Here is a 25400-nt window from a genome sequence, read left to right on the forward strand (position 1 = left end):
AGACCCTGATTCAAAGCTGCTCCTGTTGACTGCAAATCAATCCAAAATCTACTGAACTAACAAAGAATGTCCACTGTTATGCTATTAGTCTCACTAAACAGCAATCCCCACCACGAGAAGAAAGCTATTTTGCTGAATGAAAACCAACTGAAAGTCTAACAGCATGCTAACTTCAAAAGTACACCACCTAGTGACAATAAATTTAAATTTCACTTGTTTGGAACAAATTTTTGATTGAGATTTAAAAAAAGATTTTTAAATGCACATTTTAAGCTTCTCCAAGATTTCAAACAATTAACTTTAAAAACTTACCCTGTTATATAGGTTAATATTAAACTTTTTGGCTTTGTCATCAGTTGGAATAATTTAATGGAATTGACTGCTTACCTGCTTGCTAACATCACTGCTACTACATTTCCAAGAAATCCACTTGACTTGGTGCCAAAGAAGCAAAAATTCGCGGCACAAAAGTTACTAGATCTTTGTCAGCAACTTACAATTCAGCAGGAAGCAGTTGTTTTTTAGTGGCGACAAGATCAGGCTAAAATTTGCCTGTATTTTCATCATTGTCTATCTCCTACCTTTTAGTTTGTGTAGCATATTTTAATGTCCATTTCAAATATTTTAGATTCCAATAATATACTACTTTCAGAATTTTACTACTTCGTGGTGTTAATGTACAGTTTGGAATCCATTCAAATGAGATAGAGCTTCAATTGTCTGAGAAAGGAGTCACAATGTATGGGAATGTTTGACTGGATTATACTGGTTGAGGCAAACATGGTCATGTTGTTTAGGCTAACACTTAATGTTAAAGATGGCAGCAGCAAAAAGACAGTCTCAAGGTATTTTAGACAAGTTGAGTGGACAAACATATGGCAGGTGGTGTATAACTTGGCTAAAATGTGAAGTTATACTATTTGGTGAGAAAATTAAAAAAGGACACTTATTTAAAACATGGACATAGAAAAGGGTTCTGGGTGCATGTCCACTTGGGTGTACACACACAAACATGGAAATGCAAAGTGCTATGTTGGCCTTCATTGCAAGAAAATGAGAGTTCTGAAGTCAGGACATGTGACTGCAGTAATACTGGGTTTTGGTTGGCTAACACCAGGAGCACTGAAAGACATTTTGGCCTCTCTTCCAAGAAAGGATAAAAACTTACTTGAGGGAGTGTGATAATGGTTCATTCTTCAAAACTTGGTTGACAGAGCTGTCGTTTGAGGAGAATGGTTTCAACTGAAACTGTATTCTCGACAGTTTTGGGAGATGAGAGAGAGAATGTAATTAAAACATAATAATTTCTAATAGATTTATATGTAAGCTGGATGTTTTCTGGTTGGGTAGTGAGAATCAGATATGAAGTATACCATTTGAGCCGAGGTGAGGAAACATTTCTTCACTCGATGTAGAGGAACCTGTGAAATTCTCTACCACTGAAAGCAGTGAAGGCCATCCACTGGAATATATTCCGGGGGAGAAAGGGATGGGAATAAAATTAAGAATATGACATTGAAAGAGAAGGACCAGCCATGATCATAGGGAGTGGTGGAGTAGGTTAAAAAAGTCAAATGGCCTACTCTGTTCCTAGTTTCTACTTCAAACAAAGGAACAAGCAAAACAAAACTGATATGCAAAATCAGTTAAAAGAAAAGTGAATTTGAAATCCTCCTGCACAGCACTACATAGGATTAAAAAAAATTGTTTATACTGTACCTAATGCTCAAGCAAAGTCTGGAGCAAAGTTGTCAATTCCAAAAAAAAAACAAAAATACAAATCCAAATACTGCAGATTCCAAAAATCTGCATTGTTGTTCAGGTCAAGCAATGTTTGTGGAAACAAAATTTAACATTTTATGTTGACGATCTTTCATCAGAACCCAGCTGTTGATAACAAGAACAACTTCATTTTGATGAAAGATCAACCAACCTAAACATTAATGTTTAAAATCTAATTGAAGATTTGTAGCTCGGGTATCTGTTGTTGTGGTTCTGCTCGCCGAGCTGAAAGTTTTTGCTGCAAACGTTTCGTTCCCTGGCTAGGGAACATCATCAGTGCTGTTGGAGCCTCGTGTGAAGCGCTGCTTTGATGTTTCTTCCGGTATTTATATTGGTTTGTTCTTGCCGCTTCCAGGTGTCAGTTTCAGCTGCAGTGATTTGTATGTGGGGTCCAAGTCGATGTGTCTGTTGATGGATGTTCTTGCCGTTTCCGGGTGTCAGTTTCAGCTGTAGTGGTTTGTATATGGTGTCCAGGTCCATGTGTCTGTTGATGGAGTTTGGGGATGAATGCCATGCTTCTAGGAATTCTCTGGCTGTTCTCTGTCTGGCTTGTCCTATGATAGTGGTGTTTTCCCAGTCAAATTCATGTTGCTGGTTGTCTGAGTGTATGGCTACTAGAGATAGCTGGTCGTGTCGTTTTGTGGCTAGCTGATGTTCATGGATGCGGATTGTTAGCTGTCTTCCTGTTTGTCCTATATATAGTGTTTTGTGCAGTCCTTGCATGGTATTTTGTAAACTACGTTAGTTTGGCTCATGCTGGGTATTGGGTCCTTTGTTCTAGTGAGTTGTTGTCTGAGCGTGGATGTTGGCACGCACACAAGCCAATGTCCACGCTCAGACAACAACTCACTAGAACAAAGGACCCAATACCCAGCATGAGCCAAACTAACGTAGTTTACAAAATACCATGCAAGGACTGCACAAAACACTATATAGGACAAACAGGAAGACAGCTAACAATCCGCATCCATGAACATCAGCTAGCCACAAAACGACACGACCAGCTATCTCTAGTAGCCATACACTCAGACAACCAGCAACATGAATTTGACTGGGAAAACACCACTATCATAGGACAAGCCAGACAGAGAACAGCCAGAGAATTCCTAGAAGCATGGCATTCATCCCCAAACTCCATCAACAGACACATTGACCTGGACACCATATACAAACCACTACAGCTGAAACTGACACCCGGAAACGGCAAGAACAAACCAATATAAATACCAGAAGAAACATCAAAGCAACGCTTCACACGAGGCTCCAACAGCACTGATGATGTTCCCTAGCCAGGGAACGAAACGTTTGCAGCAAAAACTTCCAGCTCGGCGAGCAGAACCACAACAACATTAATGTTTGTTTTTCCACAATGCTGCCTGACCTGCAGAGCATTTCCTACACTCCAATGTTTTTATTTACAATGGAATGCAACTTTGATTGGGAATTTTTTTGATAAATTTGGTTAAAACCCACTCCTTTCACATGTCTTGCATCATTCCAGAGTCAGGAGATAGTAATTCACTCCCACTTAAAAGTGAAGGACTATAACTGACTACCTATTGGCAGCAAAGCTGAAATTAAAAATTCACCCTGTTGGAGAACTGCAGATGGGAACTTCATCCTTTGTAGAGCACAGAGGCACTACTCTAAAGTCTATTTTCACTAGGCTTGGTTTCACACTGATAACATATTTAAGAGAAGCTACATACCCAGAATCATGACACTGAAGAGATCTCTGTATTGTAAATTAAGGAAGACTGGTCCATACCAAGCTTCAACACCAACTATAGCAGTAACGATGTACACAATTGAAATAGTCTGCAAAAGAATTAAGAATAAAACATTTTGGCTTTAATTTGTGGCACACATTACCATAATGCTGCATTGGAGAGTGGTTGCCTATATCAGACTTACAAGATCTAAATTATTTCATAATTAAAATATGCTTACCCATCTCACTGTATAAAAAAAATTGTACAATGAAATCACTGATAGACTTGTTACCTTAAGTCAATTAATGGAGGATCAAAAATGTTGTCATATGGAATTTTCCATTCAAAAAGGAAACTTGTAACAAATATCATTAACTGACATTTAAAATTGCATTTTAAGTACAAAATTCTTAAATGTTGCACTGCAGACATTATCATTGCAGCAGACAAGTCAAGATTGTATATTTTCTTTAAAAAGCAGCATTTAAAACAATAAAACTAAATATTATTTGAAGTGAGGTGGATAAATCCCCAGGACCCAATCAGGTGTACCCAAGACCTCTGAGAAGCTAGAGAAGAAGTGATTGCTGGGCTTCTTGCTGAGATATTTGTATTATCCATAGTCACAGGCGAGGTGCTGGAAGACTGGGGGTTGGCAAAGGTAGTGCCACTGTTGAAGAAGGGCAGTAAAGACAAGCCAGGGAACTATAGATCGGTGAGCCTGACCTCAGTGGTGGGCATGTTGTTGGAGGGAATCCTGAGGGACAGGATGTACATGTAATTGGAAAGAAAAGGATGGATTATGATAGTCAACATGGCTTTGTGCGTGGGAAGTCATGTCTCTCAGACTTGATTGAGTATTTTTGAAGAAGTAACAAAGAACATTGAGGGCAGAGCAGTAGATGTGAATTATAAGTACTTCAATAAGGCGTTCGACAAGGTTCCCCATGGGAGACCGATTAGCAAAGTTAGATCTCATGGAATACAGGGAGAACTAGCCATTTGGATACAGAACTGGCTCAAAAAAGGTAGATGGTGGTGGTGGTGGGTTGTTTTTCAGACTGGAAGCATGTGACCAGTGGAATGCCACAAGGTTCGATCTTGGGTCCTCTACTTTTTGTCATTTACATAAAAGGATTGGATTGCGAGCATAAAAAAGGTATAGTTAGCAAGTTTGCAGAGGACATCAAAATCGGAGGTGGAGTGGACAGCAAAGAGGGTTACCTCAGATTACAACAGGATCTGACCAAATGGACCAATGGGCTGAGAAGGGCAGATGGAGTTCAATTCAGATAAATGCGAGGTGCTGCATTTTGGGAAGGCAAATCTTAGCAGGACTTATACACTTAATGGTAAGGTCCTCAGGAGTGTTGCTGAACAAAGAGACCTTGGAGTGCAGGTTTATAACTCCTTGAAAGTGGAGTCGCAGGTAGATAGGATAGTGAAGGTGTTGTTTGGTATGCTTTCCTTTATTGGTCAGAGTATTGAGTACAGGAATTGGGAGGTCATGTTGCTGCTGTACAGGACATTGGTTAGGCCACTGCTGGAATATTGCGTGCAATTCTAGTCTCCTTCCTACTGGAAAAAATGTTGTGAAACTTGAAAGGATTCAGAAAAGACTGACAAGGATGTTGTCAGAGTTGGAGGATTTGAGCTATAGGGAGAGGCTGAACAGGCTGGGACTATTTTCCCTGGAGTGTCGGAGGCTGAGGGGTGACCTTATAGAGGTTTGCAAAATTATAAGGGGCATGGATAAGATAAATAGACACAGTCTTTTCCCTGGGATCAGGGAGTCCAGAACTAGTGGGCATAGGTTTAGGTTGAGAGGGGAAAGATATAGAAGAGACCCAAGGGGCAACTTTTTCACACAGAGGGTGGTACATGTATGGAATGAGCTGCCAGAGGATGTAGTGGAGGCTGGTACAATTGCAACCTCAAAGAGGCATTTGGATGTGTATAGGAATAGGAAGGGTTTGGAGGGATATGGGTCAGGTGCTGGCAGGTGGGATCAGATTGGGTTGGGATATCTGGTCGGCATGGACAGGTTGGACCGAAGGGTCTGTTTCCATGCTGTACATCTCTATGACTCAATGCTGAAAGTTGGTCTTCATTAGGTAGATTCATTTTTAAAATAATAGATTGATGTTTACGGAAACAGCTCAAGTTATACTGAGCTGTTTCAGAGAAATACAATTTGATTCATAGAGCACTTCAAATTCATCATGTTGATGGAAATCCTACTGTTTTGAGCAAAGTATTAAATCTAAAGATCACTCTCCTGGGAACTGAAGGAAACCAGTCAAAGTAATCAAATATCAAAAAAGATAAAATGACTGAGACCTGGATTTTGCACAAAGCATTTGGTGCTGTAACCAATGAAATACTAACCACTTTCAACAATTTCAAGCTTAAACTATCAATAGTAGGAAGAATGGGTGTTCATACAGCTTGTGTTGTGACCAACTTATTTTTGGAAAAAATGCAGATTACAGTATTCCTTGTGCCAACTGATGTTATTTTTCCTCATTTAAATTTGCATAAATTATATTGAAAGTGTCAAGAATTAATGGTCTTTAATTCTCAACAAATTGTTTGACAAATCATTGCACATTAGAAGAGTTCACTGCACTAAGCACTTTGTGACAGCTTACCACGACAAATGGCTACACAAATCAGAGTACTCACTTACCACTTGACTTAGGTCATATCCCCATGGAAGGAAAAGAATCCCTGTGTTGTACTTCTCCCAGTGGGAAAGTATAAAGGAAAATAATACTACCCACAGAATGAAGAACAGCGTAAGGACACTGACACCCGCCTCCCCACGTCCGAAGATGGAATAGACAGTGACTACAAAAAATATGCAGGCCCAGCTGTCCAAACCATGGTCAAAAAGTTCTCCAAGTGGAGTGCTGGAGCTAGTCCGTCGAGCTTGCTTCCCATCAACTCCATCTATTGGAAATTGATAAAGAGATAGGTTCAGTATTTGGATCACCATAGTATTTACTAAAATAAAATTGTCTGTCATGTATATTTATACGTCTCCAATCCAACTTCAGCCATACAAAAAAAAAAAATCTCTCATTATTGGGCAAATACTTGAACAGCTGAAGGAAGTAATGTTGCATAGAATGCATGCCTTTTGACAAAGGCAACTGTATTTATCCATTTATTGAACATGGTAAAATGCCCCAACAAACTTCAGAGTAACATTATAAAACAGAATTTGACTCAGCACCTAAAAAAGGTTTGATGACCAAAAGCTTGGTTTAAAAAAAAAGTTAGACTTTAAGGGTTGCCTTCTAGGAGGCTAGAGAATTTGCTAGGCAGGGATGTTTAGAGATGGAACCTGATCTTAAGAGTTTTGACAGCTGAAGGTAAGGCCACCAATAATTCAGCATTAAACACTGCAATGCTCAAGGGGTCATAGAGAGCTAGAGGAGTTTAGATGGGTGAAGCTGTGGAGAATTTGAAAATGACAAGGAGCATTTTAAAAATCTAACAAAGGAGCCAATATAGGTCAGCCAGAAATCTCAAACATGTTTCACTAGTTAGTGAACGTCTGATCTGTTGCAACTCCATGCCGATAATTCTCAAAAACAAAAATCCATTTTAGTGTTCAGAATAGTGTTCACAATGAAGCTAGCAAGAGCTTTTTGGGAGTAGAATATTACAGACATCCACGATCCTTTGAATAAAGGAGAGTTTCTGATACTACTAAACAGCTTAGGAATACAAACTTAAAATTACAGCCAAGTTATTAATTTACAATAATCAGATGGAAATTATTTTATATCAACTTCTTCGATAATCTTAAACATCATAACTTTTTTAAAAAGCTCATCTTACATGAATATAGGCATCATTGAGCAACCTAGCAAGTTTTGCCCTTCACTAAAATCATCCATGAGACAGAATGTTGGGAAGCCACCTTCATGAACTACTGGTGTTCAGGAGGCAACTCCAGGATTTTTGACCCAGCAAAGAAGGAAAGGTGATACAATTCCAAGTTAACTAGTATGTGTACTGGAGCAGGACTTTCATATAGGGTTGTTCTCTCATACCTTCACCCTTGTCCTTCTACATCATGCAAGTCATAGGTTTACAAAAAAAGGTACAGAAATCTCAGAGGTGCCACTAGGCATCTTACATATGGTGCAGACTGCGGCAAGCAAGTCAGTGGCGAAAGAACTGAACGAAGGTGTGGGTGGATGGGATCCAAATAATATACACTGCTTTCTCCTGGCTGGTATCAAGCTTCAAAATGTTGCTCAAGCTACATTCATCCAAGGAAATGGACACTATTCCTTCACATCTTGATTTGTAGATGTTGCACAGACTTTGGGGAACTAGAATTCCTTGCTGCTGACCCGCTCTTATATCCAATGCTTTATGACTGGTCCTTTTCAGTTTCCAGTCAACGGTGAACTCCCAGGAGGTTACTTAGAGGGGGATTCAGGAATGGTAATGCAATGAATATCAAAGGAAAAAAATTGATTAGATTCTCTCGTGAAGCTCATTTCCTGGCACTGTCACACAATATAACTTTTCACTCATCAGTCCAAGTCCAAACGTTGTCCAGATTATGTTGCATTTGGACTGCTTCAACATCCAAGCAGTTGCAAATGGTGCTTAGCATTGTGCGCTGGCTAAGGGACATCCCACTGCTGACCAAAAGACAGGAAGGTCTTAAAACAGCAGCTGATAACAACTGGGTCTATCACAATACCTTGATGAACTGTCACAATGATGCTCCCATATAGTTTCTGCTCTTCCTGTGCTTCCCCATCCCAGGTTCCTGCCTGTTTACTTCAAAATATTCCTAAACACCCTCTGCATTCTTGTGCTTTTGCAGTCCTTTGCTTTCCTCCATTAAGAATAAACCAGACTCTGCAATAAGCTGGCATATCCATCTCACTGATACTTGGAAAGAAACCATCTAATTTTTTTTTTAAAAAACTTCAAAATCTAGTTGCAGCATGGTCTTATTTCATGTTTCTTAATCAGACTAGGTTCCACAATTAATGGATTCCATTCAGAAAGGATCCTTCAACCAAAACAGTTTTAAGAATCACTGACCTAATGTGTATGCCGTGAAATTCAGGAGACCAGCAGCAATCCATACCCAACTTGGAACATGTGTATAACCTGAACCTGTAAGAGAGAAAGAGAAAGCAGGGAGAAAATACGATCAGTCTCTAATAGGACACCATTTGCTCTAAAGAATGTTTCACCAACTCCCTGGATACAATATCTACATTTTGCCATGAAACAGAAGAATTTAACTACCTGCTCATTTTCTCCCAAATTTAAATGAGGAGAAAATAAAGGCATTTCATATAGTAAAAGGGTAACAATGGTTACTTATATTACAAAAAAAACCTCAGGGACGCCCAGACCAACCAACCCAACCACCCCGTGGCTCAACACTAACTCTCCCTCCCACTCCACCAAGGACATGCAAATCCTTGGACTCCTCCACCGGCAAAACACAACAACACGACGGTTGAAGGAAGAACGCCTCATCTTCCGCCTGGGAACCCTCCAACCACAAGGGATGAACTCGGATTTCTCCAGTTTCCTCATTTCCCCTCCCCCCACCTTGTCTCAGTCGGTTCCCTCAACTCAGCACCGCCCTCCCAACCTGCAATCTTCTTCCTAACCTCTCCGCGCCCCCCCCCACTCCGGCCTATCACCCTCACCTTGACCTCCTTCCACCTATCACATCTCCATCGCCCCTTCCCCAAGTCCCTCCTCCCTACCTTTTATCTTAGCCTGCCTTGCACCCTCTCCTCATTCCTGATGAAGGGCTTATGCCCGAAACGTCGAATTTCCTATTCCTTGGATGCTGCCTGACCTGCTGTGCTTTAACCAGCAACACATTTTCAACTGTGATCTCCAGCATCTGCAGACCTCATTTTTTACTTAAAAAAATTTACTCAGCTTACAACAAATAACCATCCAAATAGCACTGAGAAATCATTAAAAAAACTGAAGACTGTCCCACATTTAACCAGCCAACCAGTTTTTAAAATAGACAGTTGTAAAACGCAATAGTTGCGTTCTTGTGCAACCCCACATTATAGAGAAAAAAAAAATCACACTTTAGAAATAGCACTTAAAGTGTTGGCGATGTAATCACATTAAAGCCAACATGTTTTAAAAGTTTGCGTCGCAGAAGCACGTCCCCAATTCGTCAGCTGTGTTACAGCAAATTTGAGTTGGTGAAATGCACATTACAGCAGAACAACAGGTCCACAGAAATGAAATACTTTAACTTCAGTCTATTTAGTGACAAAATAAACTTCCAAATGACAAATGGAAACAATAAAAGAATTCTGCAGACAATTTTCAGATATTGGTCAGCTAACTAAAGCATTCAGAGTATATGGTGCTATTGAAATCTGGATATGAAGTCATTCACAAGCTTCTGCTGAAGGATATTTTGGAAACACTCTTCTTGCCCCATACCTTTCCCCTTAGCTAGCAAAAACAACATGAGAAGTATAAGCGGTAAAGTTACCGAGACAAAACATTTTAACTTTGAGGCCAGTAAGGAGGAAATCACACAAGGAAGAGGAAGCATTTTCATACTGATGAACCAACAGAGAATCTGTTAGTAGCAGTATTCGTTGTAGTCTAGAAATTAATGTAATGGAAAATTGTCACTTTATCAAGTCTGCTAAATTAATTCAGCTGTAAACAATAATGACTAACACTTCTCAAATTCAAAAGATATTTGTGGTGTTTTCTCATGTCAGTCAGCAACATGGATTAGGTTATAAAGATGTTCCTCAACAGCAGAATCAACAGAACAGACAGCTATGACCATGCATTAAATCACATTACCATCTCAAAACAGAGATGAGCCAATGCATGGGTGGAAGGCCAGTTGCTAGAAATAAACGTGTCCCATAACTGAACTGCTCAACAACTTAACTACTCAACCTGCCCGGTCAAGGCCAGCAGAATAAAATCAGGTACAACTCAGGTCTAGGGACAAAGTCAGATATTTCATAAACTGAAAAGGAGATTACAACGAATCACTACTAGCCTCTTAAAACATTCTATTATGCAAACAAAAAACGTGAGCTTGTTAATTCAAATTGCATTCACATCTGGTGCCCACAGACAAATGATTTAGCTCCTTCTATTCATGGCAAATATTGTACACACGCACTTGGGGTTGAGACAGACGAACAAATCTTTCAAAGCAGCATAAGGTAATCTGTAAACAGCAATGCTGTTGGTGTTCTCAGGAGTGAGGACTGCAGATGCTGGAGATTAGAGTCAGAGTATGGTACTGGAAAAGGAAGGGCTTTTGCCTGAAACTTCAACACTCTGGCTCCTTGGATGCTGTCTGACCTGCTGTGCTTTTCCACTACCACGCTCGCTGTCTCAACCAGTAACCTCCCTCCCTGCATTTTAGATTCCAGCTCCAGGCCTCAGATATTCATTTTGCAATCTCCTGTTGAAAACAACTTTTCATTCTGTTCTCAGCCATGAGGACAGCTGAGATATTGTCCTGATATCAGAGTCATAGAGACGTACAGCATAGAAACAGACCCTTCGGTCCAACCCATCCATGCCGGCCAGGTATCCCAACCCAATCTAGTCCCACCTGTCAGCACCCGGCCCATATCCCTCCAAACCCTTCCTATTCATATACACATCCAAATGCCTCTTAAATGTTGCAATTGTACCAGCCTCCACCACTTCCTCTGTCAACTCATTCCATACATGTACCACCCTCTGCATGAAAAAGTTGCCTTGTAAGTCTCTTTTATATCTTTCCCCTCTCACCCTAAACCTATGCCCTCTAGTTCTGGACTCCCCAACCCCAGGGAAGAGATTTTGTCTATTTATCCTATCCATGCCCCTCATGATTTTGTAAGCCTCTATAAGGTCACCCCTCAGCCTCCGACACTCTAGGGAAAACAGCCCCAGCCTGTTCAGCCTTACCATCAAGTGCATAAGTCCTGCTAAGATTTGCTTTCCCAAAACGCAGCACCTCACATTTATCGGAATTAAACTCCATCTGCCACTTCTCAGCCCATTGGCCCATCTGGTCCAGATCCTGCTGTAATCCAAGGTAACCCTCCTCTTCGCTGTCCACTACACCTCCAATTTTGGTGTCATCTGCAAACTTACTAACTGTACCTCATGCTCGCATCCAAATCATTTATGTAAATGACAAAAGTTGGAGGGCCCAGCACCAAATCTTGTAGCACTCCACTGGTCACAGGCCTCCAGTCTGAAAAACAACCCTCCACCACCCCCCTCCGTCTTCTATCTTTGAGCCAGTTCTGTATCCAAATGGCTAGTTCTCCCTGTATTCCATGAGATCTAACTTGGTTAAATCAGTTACCGCTCTGCCCTCAGTCTTTTGTTACTTCTTCAAAAAAAAACTCAATCAAGGATTGAGAGACATGATTTCCCGTGCACAAAGCCATGTTGATCATCCCTAATCAGTCCTTGCCTTTCCAAATACGTGTACATCCTGTCCCTCAGGATTCCCTCCAACAGCTTGTTCACCACTGAGGTCAGGCTCACCGGTCTATAGTTCCCTGGTTTGTCTTTACTGCCCTTCTTCAACAGTGGCACTATGTTTGCCAACCTCCAATCTTCCGGAACCTCACCTATGAAGCTCACTCCCTCAGCAGAACAGGTAAGGACTGTTTGACAGTGGCTGCTTGAAGGCTCGGTGACGTTTGTTAACAGTTTAAATTTGAAAGTTTTTTTTTTAAAAAAAAAAGCGTGGAGCAGACCCAGAAGTTGGTGTAGCGCAAGCTTACCTGGGTAGGTTTTTTTCCTATAAAAGGCACGCAGGAGAGGAACCCGAGGCACTCCTCTAACCTAATAATAAGACCCGTTGTGGTAAGCAGGTAAGTGCTGCATTTTGCTTGTTCTATTCTTTGGACCTAGTTTTTTTTTTAAATATATAAAAAGGTTATTTTTAGAGGGATGGCAGCGAAGGCAGTGCAATGTTCCTCTTGCAACATGTTTGAGGTGAGGGATGCCATGGTCGTCCCTGCCGATTACACTTGCAGGAAGTGCACCCATCTCCAGCTCCTCCAATACCGTGTTAGGGAACTGGAGCCGGAGTTGGATGAACTTAGGATCATTCGGGAGGCAGAGGGGGTCATAGATCAGAGCTTTAGGGAAGTAGTAACTCCAAAGATCGCAGACAGATGGGTGACAGTGAGGGGGACTAGGAGGAAGCAGCCAGTGCAGGGACTCCCTATGGCGATTCCCCTCAAGAACAAGTATACTGTTTTGGATACTTGTGGGGGAAGACGACTTACCAGGGGTAAGCAATGGGGTTCAGGTCTCTGGCACAGAGCCTGTCCCTGTTGCTCAGAAGGGATGGGTGGAGAAGAGCAGAGCAATAGTTATTGGGGACTCGATAGTTCGGGGCACAGATAGGCAGTTTTGTGGGGGCGAGACAGACTCCCGTTTGGTATGTTGCCTCCCAAGTGCAAGGGTACGTGTCGTCTCTGATCGTGCTTTCCAGGTCCATAAGGGGGAGGGGGAGCAGCCTGAAGTAGTGGTCTACGTTGGCACCAACGACATAGGTAGGAAGAGGGATGAGGATGTTAGGCAGGCTTCCAGGGAGCTAGGTTGGAAGCTCAGAGTTAGAACAAACAGTTGTTGTCTCTGGTTTGTTACCCATGCCACGTGAGAGAGAGTTGAGGAATAGGGAGAGAACAGTTAAATGCATGGCTACAGGGATGGTGCGGCGGGGGGGGTGAAATCCGGTATCTGGATAACTGAGGTTCTTTCTGGGGAAGGTGGGACCTCTAAACAGGATGGTTTACACCTGAACCGGAGGGGTCACCAGTATGAAGGGCTTATGCCCGAAACGTCGAATTTCCTGTTGCTTAGATGGTGCCTGACCTGCTGCGCTTTAAACAGCAACATATTTTCAGTTCTGATCTCCAGCATCTGCAGACCTCACTTTTTACTTGTAGCTTTAGGGTGCAGGACCTGACGTGTAGGGAGGTTAGGAACATGGCATCAATCTCGAAGGAGGGTGCCTGTAAACAGGAAGGTGGCTTAAGTGTGTATACTTCAATGCGAGAAGTGTACGAAATAAGGTAGGTGAACTTGCAGCGTGGGTTGGTACCTGGGATCGATGTTGTAGCTATTATGGAGACATGGGTAGAACAGGGACAGGATTGGCTGTTGCAGGTTCCAAGGTTTAAATGTTTTAGTAGGTTCAGAGGTGGGGGTAAAAAAAAAAAAGAGGGGGAGGTGTGGCATTGCTCGTCAAAGATAGTATTACAGCGGTGGAAAGGACAATGGACGAAGACTCGCCATCTGAGGTAGTTTGGGCTGAGGTTAGAAATAGGAAAGGTGAGGTCACCCTGTTAGGAATTTTCTACAGGCCTCCTAATAGTCCTAGAGATGTAGAAGAAAGGATTGTGAGGATGATTCAGGAGAAGAGTGAAAGTAATAGGGTGGTTATTATGGGGGACTTGAACTTTCCAGATATTGACTGGGAAAGCTATAGCTCGAGTACGTTAGATGGGTCGGTGTTTGTCCAACGTGTGCAGGAGGGTTTCCTGACACAATATGTAGACAGGCCAACAAGAGGGGAGGCCATACTAGATTTCGTTCTGGGTAACGAACCAGGCCAGGTGTTAGAATTGGAGGTAGATGAGCACTTTGGGGACAGTGACCACAATTCGGTGACTTTTACTCTAGTGATGGAGAGGGATAAGTGTGCACTGCAGGGCAAGAGTTATAGCTGGGGGCAGGGAAATGATGATGCGGTGAGGCATGACTTACGATGCATGGCTTGGAAACGTAGGCTTCAAAAGGGAAGGGCGCAATCGATGTGGAGCTTGTTCAAGGAACAACTACTGAGTGTCCTTGATAAGTATGTACCTGTCAGGCAGGGAGGAAAGGGTCGTGTGAGGGAGCCGTGGTTTAATAAGGAATTGGAATCCCTTGTTAAAAGGGAAGAAGGTGCCCTATGTAAAGATGAGGCGTGAAGGTTCAATTGGGGCGATTGAGAGTTATAAGGTAGCTCTCTCTTTAGATCCTTCCTGGCTAAGAGCAGCAAGGAGGGGACTTGAAAAGTCCTTGCTTGGTAGGATTAGGGAAAACCCAAAGGCTTTCTATAGGTATGTCAGGAATAAAAGAATGACTAGGGTAGGAATAGCTCCAGTCAAGGATAGTAGTGGGAAGTTGCGTGTGGAAGCTGAAGAGATTGGGGAGACACTGAATGAATACTTTTTGTCAGTATTCACTCAGGAACAGGACATTGTTGCCGATGTGAATATTGAGTCACTATTAATTAGAATGGATAGCTTTGAGGTATGTAGGTAAGAAAAGTGTTGGAAATTCTGGAAAGGGTGAAAATAGATAAGTCCCCTGGGCCTGATGGCATTTATCCTAGGATTCTCTGGGAAGCAAGGGAGGAGATTGCAGAGCCAATGGCCTTGATTTTTGTCCTCGTTGTCTACAGGAATACTGCCAGAAGACTGGAGGATAGCAAATGTGGTTCCCTTGTTCAAGAAGGGGAGTAGGGATAACCCTAGTAACTACAGGCCAGTGAGTCGGACTTCTGTTGTGGGCAAAGTCTTAGAGAAAATTGTAAGGGATAGGATTTATGAACATCTGGATAGGAATAATGTGATCAAGAATAGTCAGCATGGTTTTGTGAAGGTCAGGTCATGCCTCACAAACCTTACTGAATTCTTTGAGAAGGTGACTAAGGAGGAGGACGAGGGTAAAGCAATAGATGTGGTGTATATAGATTTTAGTAAGGCATTTGATAAGGTTCCCCATGGTAGGCTACTGCAAAAAAATGCAGAGGTATGGCATTGAGGGTGCGTTGGAGGTTTGGATTAGGAATTGGCTGGCTGGAAGACGACAGAGGGTAGTAGTTGATGGTAAAGGTTCATCTTGGAGTGCAATTACTAGCGGTGTTCTGCAAGGATCTGTTTTGGGACCATTGCCGTTTGTCATTTTTATAAATGACCTGTAGGAGGGGCTAAGGTTGGGTGAGCAAGTTTACAGATGATATGAAAGTCAGTGGAGTTGTTGACAGTGAGGATGGATGTGGCAGGTTACAATGGGATCTAGATAAGCTGCAGAGCTGGGCAGAAAGGTGGCAAATGGAGTTCAATGTAGGCAAGTGTGAAGTGATTCACTTTGGTAAGAGTAACAAGAAGATGGGGTACTGGGCTAATGGTCGGATACTTGGTAGTGTGGATGAGCAGAGGGATCTTGGTGTCCATGTACACAGATCTCTGAAAGTTGCCACCCAGGTAAATAGTGCTGTGAAGAAGGCATATGGCATTCTGGCATTTATTGATAGAGGAATTGAGTTCCGGAGTCCTGAGGTCATGTTGCAGTTGTATAAGACTCTGGTGCGGCCTTATCTGGAGTAAGGTGTGCAGTTTTGGTCGACATACTATCGGAAGGATGTGGAGGCACTGGAACGGGTGCAAAGGAGGTTTACCAGGATGTTGTCTGGTATGGTAGGAAGATCGTATGAGGAAAGGCTGAGGCACTTGGGGCTGTTTTCATTGGAGAAAAGAAGGTTTAGGGGTGATTTGATAGAGGTGCACATGATGATTAGGGGTTTAGATAGGGTTAACCATGAGAACCTTTTTCCACGCATGGAGTCAGCTATTACGAGGGGGCATAGCTTTAAATTAAGGGGTGGTAGGTATAGGACAAATGTTAGGAGTAGATTCTTTATTCAGCGAGTCAAGAGTTCATGGAATGCCCTGCCAGTAGCAGTGGTGGACTCTCCCTCTTTATGGGCATTTAAACAGGCATCGGATAGGTATATGGAGGATAGTGGGCTAGTGTAGGTTAGGTGGGCTTGGATCGGCGTAACATCAAGGGCCGAAGGGCCTGTACTGCACTGTATTTTTCTATGTTCTATGACTATTGATGATACAAATATTCAGAAAGATGTTGTGAAACTTGAAAGGGTTCAGAGAAGATTTACAAGGATGTTGTCAGGGTTGGAGGATCTGAGCTACAGGGAGAGGCTGAACAGTCTGGGGCTGTTTACCCTGGGAGCAGAGGCTGAGGGGTGACCTTAGAGGTTTACAAAATTATGAGGGGCATGGATAGGATAAATAGACAAAGTCCTTTCCCTGGGGTCAGGGAGTCCAGAACTAGAGGGCATAGGTTTAGGGTGAGAGGGGGAAAAGATATAAAAGAGACCTAATGGGCAACTTTTTCACGCAGAGGGTGGTACGTGTACAGAATGAGCTGCCAGAGGATGTGGTGGAGGCTGGTACCATTGCAACATTTAAGAGGCATTTGGATGAGTATATGAATAGGAAGGATTTGGATGGATATGGGCCGGGTGCTGGCAGGTGGGACTAGGTTGGGCTGGGATATCTGGTCGGCATGGACGGGTTGGACCGAAGGCAAGTACATCTCTGACTCTATGACAAACATCAATTAATTCCTCCATGATGGGTTAAAAAATGCAAAAACAAATCCTGCAAGTGGAGTCTTGCCTGTTTAAAGATGGAGACATGCAAGACCTTTTAGTTCACAGCTGGGCTAGGGGCAGCTGAGCCAACCATTCATTAGACAACACTGCCTCTTCTATACAAATCGAGCCCAGGAGCAAAGCTTCAGTACAGTTAAAGCTTCACAACAACTCAGAATCCTTTGATTAGATTAGATTACTTAGTGTGGAAACAGGCCCTTCGGCCCAACAAGTCCACACTGACCTGACAAGGGCAACCCACCCATTCCCCTACATTTACCCCTTTACCTAACACTACGGGCAATTTAGCATGGCCGATTCACCTGACCTGCACATCTTTGGACTGTGGGAGGAAACCGGAGCACCCGGAGGGGACTCTCAGACACGGAGAGAATGTGCAAACTCCACACAGTCAGTTGCCTGAGTTGGGAATTGAACATGGGTCTCTGGTGCTGTGAGGCAGCAGTGCTAACCACTGTGCCACCGTGCTGCCCAGAACTCAATGGCTTTACTGGGGCTCGAACCCAAGGCTATCGATATACAAAGCAAAACAAGAGAACCACTACACTATGGAACGAACAGCCCAATTGCTCAAAAATACACCATACAATAATACATTTAATGCAAAGAAAAGGAAGCAGCCTTATAGGCAACTGGCAATGCATAATTATATACAGTTAAGTAGGTGTTTCAATAATTCCTGTATAGTGCCATACAAGCCAAAATGTGCTTTTGTATGGAGTTCCCCAGCTAGGATTAACATCGTTAATGCAATGCAAATACCAGGAGCAACAAGAACAGAAACCACTTTCCACTCAGAAAAGTAAAGTAATGTTTCTGGTGGTAAATTGAGCTGGTTAAGTTAAGTTTCTCCCCATAACTGAGCCCCTAACCAATCAAGGCTGATCTTTCATCAATGCACTTAGTGACTATCTCCACAGTATTCGGTGACAGATTCCTTCTGTTTGAAGAAGTTCCTCCTCATCTCAGTTCTAAAGCATCATCCTTCACTCAGAGGCTACATCCTTGGGTCCTAGTCTCCTACTAGTCGAAAACCTTCATATCCACTTTTACTTAGGCATCAGATTTCTGTAAATTTCAATCAAATCCCCCCTCATTCTTCAAAATTCAAGTGCAGACCCAAAACCCTCAACAGCTCCTCATATGTAAAGCCTACAGTTTCATTTCAAAGACTCCTGATGCCTTGGGAACCTGGTGAAGTAAATATGTCAGTGTATTGGAACAGCAATATTTAAGCAATTTTCACGTTTTTGAAAAAACAAGCCAACCAATCTCTTACCTGAAGCATAAAAATCATAGTCAAAATAGGCCAACATAAAAAAGTTAAGCACAAGTAGCATGAAACCAGAGAACGTCAATAGATTTGGTGCCAGCCATGTCGGTAAAATCTATAAAAACAAGAGGGAAACTTGATAAGATCAGCAGATTAGAAATTAGAAACGTAGATTAAGTAGTGTTTATAGTAAATTTAAAAAGTTTTAAAGCTGAACAGCATGTCAGGCCAGCTCAATTTCTGCTTTTTTTAAAATCCTCTATATATCTTAGAAAAAGATTTTCTTACATTGAATGAGCACCATTCTTACCAACAGGATCTCAATGAATATGAGATACCTAATTCCACTGTCCAAATGTGGCCCATCCTTCCACCATGGATCATAAAAGCTGCTAATACTGAGCAATACTCAAACTTACAGGTACACCATAGACAAGAGACTCTGACACTGAAGGAAACTCAGGAATTCTCTTAATAAATTATTTTACAAGGAAATCTGGTACAAAGTATCTTAAGAAAACTATTTTTAAATCAGATTTAGTACATATACTTAATGTGGCAATGAAACAAAAAAAAAGGTAACAAGGATCCAAGAATATTGAAAATTCATCATAATATGCTCTTACCTTAACTACAGAGTTCCAGAATGGATGCATAACATATACAGATAATGGATTGGTGTCCACTGCACTATACTGCAAGGAAAATAGAAAGACAAAACTCATGTATATTTTAGTGTAAAATCAGAATCTAATATATTTGTAAGTTTTAAAAAAAAAGAAAGAGAGGCAACTAAAAGCTAGCTATTGCATTAATCGGAACAAAAATAAGGCTTCCTATTAAAAAAAACTTTGCTAGATTGATCTTCCATTAAATAATCAGTGCTCAAGATCTGAACAATTGGCTAGTGTGACCACTACAAATGGTAGGGGTATACTCGACCAAATGACTGCTGTATTCTTAGCAGGAAGGAAACCAAATATCAAATCAGTATTTTCCCTTCAAACTGCAAATTACATCCTGTAGCAAGCTTGGTTGGTTGCTGTGATTCACCTCATCCAAAGCAGTTACAATTAAAGGATAGGTAACTCAAAGCCATGGTCTCTGGTTATTTAAAGGTTCACGGTAAAACAATAAATAAATTTAGTTATCAACTATTAATTTCACAGCATTTCAATCCAGCCACTGCCTCTTAAAATGTAATGTCTTTGTGAATAGCAAGCTATGCTAAAACAAAACCTCCCACAGAATGCAGAAGATAATTTTGCAGGTCAGAAGGGAAACAGTTCACAATTTAAGATTCTGAAGTTTACAGCATTTTGTAGCTTCCTTTCAAATTTACAGCATCCTTTAGTATAGATCATGTACTTTAGTATACATCATTCAGAACTGCAAGATGCTGGTAATGGAAAAGCTTAAGTATCAGAAGAATCAAATTTTTTAAAAAATTTCATTAGTGACATGATGGCACCACTAGCAAGAACAGCATTTATTGCCCAACCCCAATTCTCCAGAGGGCAGTTAAAAGTAAACCACATTGCTGTGGCTCTGGAGTCACATGTAGGCCAGGCCAAGATGGCATTTTTCGTCCCTATAAGACATAGGTGAACCAGATGGGTTTTCCCCCTGACAATTTGCAATTAGACATTTGGTTTTTTAGTTTTTAAAATTGAATTCCAATATCACCATCCGCTATGGAGGGAGTTGAACCTGCATCCCCAGAACATTACCCGGGCCTCTGGATTAATAGGCCAGTAATAATACCACTAGACCATAGCCTCCCTTCAACTTCAACTGTCTAACATGTGACAGGTCACTTTGAAACTTCTTACTTTAAAATCAAAAGAGGATTTCTGCATGAATGCATGAAAAACTACACATCCCAAAGATTGGCAGAAGAATGTTTTGAGCTCAAACATGTACACATGCTGGTCAAGGAAAACTGAAAATTCTTGTGTACCAAATATTAAGCCAGAGAAAATGGAATTCTGGAATAGGAAAATAGTAAATACATATTAATGTTCAAGTTCTGCTCAGTTTCAAAACCACATGAACAATCCAAGTTCCTACTCTTTACACATTTTCACTTTTCAGCCCATGAAAGCCTTCTTGATTTCTCAGTTTCTACTTCTGACAAAGGGTTCAAATTTTTGCCATTTTTAATCTGACCTATATATTCATAGAATTTTAGATTTTTCCAAATTTGCAGCACTTAAATACTTATTAAATGCACACACACACACACACGACTAGGAGTGGCAATGAAGCCCTATGGAACGTTCAGTATGGAGAAATGACATGCCCATAAATTTGAGAGGATTTTTCAGTTGGTCCAAATGAAAAATTGATGGTGATCCATTTGTCTTTGCAAAGAAGCCTTCAAGGTTGATGAGTTGGCAAAAAAGGACAAAAAAAACCCCTGAAAAATAGTCATTTTCATTCTTATTCTGCTTGTTTCTATCAGGCATCCTTCAATTAGTACTACACTAACATATGAAGTCAACACCTTTCTGTAACACAGTGAACAAACCCACTGGACAGACTCTGAATAAACTTAAGCATTTTGTGGAATTTGTTAGCACACATTAAACAAACTGGGTTGCAAGGTTTTATTTTCCAGATTCTACTCTAGTCACTTAGAATAAGATTGACATTGTAACAAAAAGACTAGAAGAACTACCTTTAGAAAAATCAAGCAAGCAATTCAGGTCATTGGAATATACAGAGCAGTTTTGTACCAGCAGTATTTGACCATTTTAGAGGGAGCACAACAACTTGGTTTTTCCAGAGCAGCAATACTTAACTGAAAACTATTCCAGAGGTAAAAACAATGACTGCAGATGCTGGAAGAGCACAGCAGTTCAGGAAGCATCCAAAGTGCAGCAAAATCGACATTTCAGGCAAAAGCCCTTCATCAGGTAATGCCACTGATGGTAATGAAACATCTGGATATCAAACATCCAGCTCAGCAAGCAAACCTACACTCTAAACCTCAACCTGAGCTACAAACCTTGCAAATGTTACTCACATTATGATCATAGTAAATCTCACTTATTCTCACCTGAAATCTCACCATTTATTCCACCTGAGATATGGTGTGGAATATTTTCTATATTGATGAGATGCAGAGAGAGGAACTAAACCAATCCGGTCCTTGTTCAGTTACACTTTCAGTAAAGTCCACTGACTAGTATTAAAAGAACAAGTCAATCACAGTGAATAGGGAGATTAGGAGCGGTCAGTATCACCTCTTTATTGCTACCTTTGCTTCTGGAGCCATGACTCACCTTCTCAGCCCAGTATAAATACCTATTTTTCTCCTTTTTTTATTATTAGCTTTGACAAAGGGTCTGGAATGAGTATCTGAAATTAATTATTTTAAAGATGCGTCAGACCAAATGGTGTCATCAAATTTGCATCAATAGCTTTTGATCCAGTTAACAATAACTTGTCACAAATTAATCTGGTGTGTCGAGGACCTAGACTAAATGATTTCATTAAAATTCCACTGCTGATGAACTTTAATTCAAATATAATTAGATCAGGAATAAAAACCTTACATCAATAATAGTGATTAGGTCATAAGAATTCATCTGATACACCAATATCCTCCAATATCTTCACACATGATCCCTAATCCTCAATTTGGGTTACTCTGAATTGCCTGAAAAAGCCACTCCCTAAAAAGGGAAGGGAGGGATAGACAAGAGATGCTGGCTTTCCCAGCAATGCTCACATCCCATGCGTAAATGTTAAAAAAGCTTGAAGTACATTGTAATATCCACACAGATAACTCTGTTCATGTGTGATCTGCTAATTGCATTGCTGACTAAATGTAACAGTTATTCTGTACAAATTCAAACAGGCAATCCTTCCAATATAGAGTCGGCAGCACAAAAGTTATACCTGCAACTGAAACAGCAAAGCTGACAAAATTACACAAGGGTGCTTCAGTTAATTTTCTAAAAGTATAAAGACGGTCACTGACCTCTCTCCCACAAACACTGCATGACATGCTAAGCATCTCAAGGATGTTTGGGACTTGAGATTCTAAATATTAGCAGTGTTTTGCTTTTGGTGCACATTGAAGCAGCACTTCAGAAAAATTAATATGGTAGGATACTTTTGTTACATATCCCTTAACATGACACCAGCAATGTGAAACACCAAAATATACAGTGCCACATGATGCTAGATCACAGTTGATTAGGGCTGAGAGAGTTTGGAGTTCCTGAACTCTGGATCCAATCACCTTCAAAACATTCTGGATGGGAATTCACCCACTGGAGCTTGCATCATAGCTCAACGTAGCAGTCAGGAGCAAAGTTCTCTAGATGGATGGAGAAATTTGCAAAATGCCACCAAAAGCAGATTAATACTCATTATTAATACTGGTGGAGAAAGAAAGAAAGAAAAGAAAAGAGAGTGTATCATACAAGCAGCCTGTTCCCTCAATATAGACAGTATCTCTGATCTCTACTTTTAAATAAAAACCCAAGTAAAAACAAAAAGATCTTAGCTGAACGCCTAACAAAACTACATACAGCATGACGAATTTATACTTTTATAATACCTCCTATAAATTCTTGTGACCACACTTTAAACTGGCAATATCAAAAAGGACAGAGTGCAACATTTTAAAAAGAGAGAGAGGTCTGCATTACCAAGTTTAATTATCCTTTGCTAATGTGTCCTCAGAACAGCAGCCATCTTGTGGTCACACAATCAATTTATTCAGTTCTTGAGGCAGATGAACTCAAGAGCATGGTTAGCAACATGGGACTGGGAGATCAAAGCAATCAGAGACATGGCTCAGTAGAGGGGCAAGTCTGGCAGCTAAATGTTCCAGGATACAAATGTTACAGGAAGGATAGAAAGGGGAGGCAAGAGAGAGGGGAAAAGTGGTTTTTTTTGATAAGGGATAGCATTACAGCTGTACAGAGGGAGGATATTCCCAAAAATACATCCAGGGAAGTTATTTTGGTGATGGTGGTAGTAGTGGTGGGTGGGGGGCTGAAGAAAGAGACTGAGAAGAAAGAAAGGGATGGTCACCTTATTGGGATTGTATTATAAACCCCATAATAGTCAGAGGGAGATGGAGAAACAGATTTGTAAGGAGATCTCAGCTGGTTGCAAGAATAATAAGGTGGTTATGGTAGAGGATTTTAAAAACTTTCCAAACATGGAACGGCCATAGTATTAAAGGTTTAGAAGGAGAGAAATTTAAGTGTGAACAAGAATATTATCTTATTCACAATATGGATGGACGTACTGGAGAAGGTGCGAGGAAAAAAAAACTTGACCTACTCTTGGGAAATAAGGCAGGGCAGGTAACTGAGGGGTCAGTGACCATAATTCTGTTAGATTAAAAATAGTGATGGAAAAGGATACACCAGATCTAGAAGTTGAAGTTCTAAATTGGAGAAAAGCCAATTTTGACAGTATAAGGCAAGAACTTTCAGAAAGTCGATTGGGAGCAGATATTTGCAGGTAAAGGGACAGCTGGAAAAAATGGGAAGCCTTCAGAAAGGAGATAACGAGAATCCAGAGAAAGTAGATTCCTGTTAGGGTAAAAAAGGAAAGGCTGATAGGTATAGGGAATGCTGGATGACAAAGAAATTGAGGGTATGGTCAAGAAAAAAAAAGCAAGCAAGCGTCAGGTATAGACAGCAGACCGCATTTAGAATTTTATGAGCGGTTTTGGTCTTTGCATCTAATGAAGGATGGGCTGGTTTTGGAAGGAGTCCAAAGCTGGTTCACAGGAATGATCCCAAATGATGAAGGGCTTGTCATATGAGGAGCAGTCGAGGACTCTGGGTCTTGTACTCGAAGGAGTGGAGGGATTCCTGAGGGACAGAATGTACATGTATTTGGAAAGGCAAGGACTGATTAGGGATAGTCAACATGGCTTTGTGTGGGGGAAATCATGTCTCACAAACCTGATTGAGTTTTTTGAAGAAGTAACAGAGGATTGATGAGGGCAGAGCAGTAGATGTGATCTATATGGACTTCAGAAAGGCATTCAACAAGATTCCCCATGGCAGACTGATTAGCAAGGTTAGATCTCATGGAACACAGGGAGAACAAGACCTTTGGATACAGAACTGGCTCAAAAAGGTAGAAGACAGAGGGTGGTGGTAGGAGGGTTGTTTTTCAGACTGGAAGCCTGTGACCAGTGGAGTGCCACAAGGATCCGTGCTGGTCATTTATAAAATAATTTGGATGTGAGCATAAGAGGTACAGTAAGTTAGTTTGCAGATGACATCAAAATTGGTGTAGTGGACAGCAAAGAAGGCTACCTCAGATTACAACAGGATCTTGACCAGATGGGCCAATGGGCTGATGGAGTTTAATCCAGATAAATGTGAGGTGCTGCATTTTGGGAAATCAAATCTTAGCAGGACTTATGCACTTAATGGTAAGGTCCTAAGGAGTTTTGCTGAACAAAAAAAAACACGACCTTGGAGTGCAGGCTCATAGCTCCTTGAAAGTGGAGTTGCCGGTAGATAGGATAGTGAAGGCAGCATTCGATAGGCTTTCCTTTATTGGTCAGAGTATTGAGTACAGGAGTTGGGAGGTCATGTTGCAGCTGTACAGGACATTGGTTAGGCCACTGTTGGAATATTGCATGCAATTCTGGTCTCTTCCTATCAATTGTATACAGTCAGATGTACAGCATGGAAACAGACCCTTCTGACCAGATATCCCAACCCAATCTAGTCCCACTTGTCAGCACCCAGCCCATATCCCTTCAAATCCTTCCTAATCATATACCCATTCAAATGCCTCTTAAATGTTCAAGTGTACCGTCCTCCACCACATCTTCTGGCAGCTCATTCCATACCCATACTACCCTCTGCATGAAAAAGTTGCCCCTTAGGTCTCTTTTATATCTTTCCCCGCTCACCCTAAACCTATGTCCTCCAGTTCTAGACCCCCCGACCCCAGGGAAAAAGATTGTGTCTATTTACCCTATCCATGCCCTGCAATTTTGTAAACCTCTAGAAGGTCACCGTTCAGCCTCTGACACTCCAGGGAAAACAGCCCCTGCCTGTTTAGCCTCACCCCATAGCTCAACTCCTCCAACCCCGGCAACATCCTTGCAAATCTTTTCTGAACCCCTTCAAGTTTCACAACATCTCTC

The 25400-nt window shown here is 41.4% G+C and overlaps 1 protein-coding gene across 1 annotated transcript in view; it reads right to left on the reverse strand.

Moving 5' to 3' along the window:
• The window catches only part of selenoi (selenoprotein I), a 53694-nt gene that overhangs the window by 9603 nt on the left and 18691 nt on the right, over window positions 1-25400 (reverse strand). Inside the window, exons 2-6 of the mRNA XM_060854024.1 lie at window positions 18883-18951; window positions 18263-18371; window positions 8574-8648; window positions 6184-6446; window positions 3492-3600 (exon numbers count right to left, since the gene is read on the reverse strand). Of these exons, the coding sequence (XP_060710007.1) occupies window positions 3492-3600; window positions 6184-6446; window positions 8574-8648; window positions 18263-18371; window positions 18883-18951 (625 nt within the window). The remainder of the gene's footprint in view (window positions 1-3491; window positions 3601-6183; window positions 6447-8573; window positions 8649-18262; window positions 18372-18882; window positions 18952-25400) is intronic.

This window comes from Hemiscyllium ocellatum, chromosome 3 (assembly GCF_020745735.1).
Source record: "Hemiscyllium ocellatum isolate sHemOce1 chromosome 3, sHemOce1.pat.X.cur, whole genome shotgun sequence".
In the NCBI taxonomy this organism is placed as follows: Eukaryota; Metazoa; Chordata; class Chondrichthyes; order Orectolobiformes; family Hemiscylliidae; genus Hemiscyllium; species Hemiscyllium ocellatum.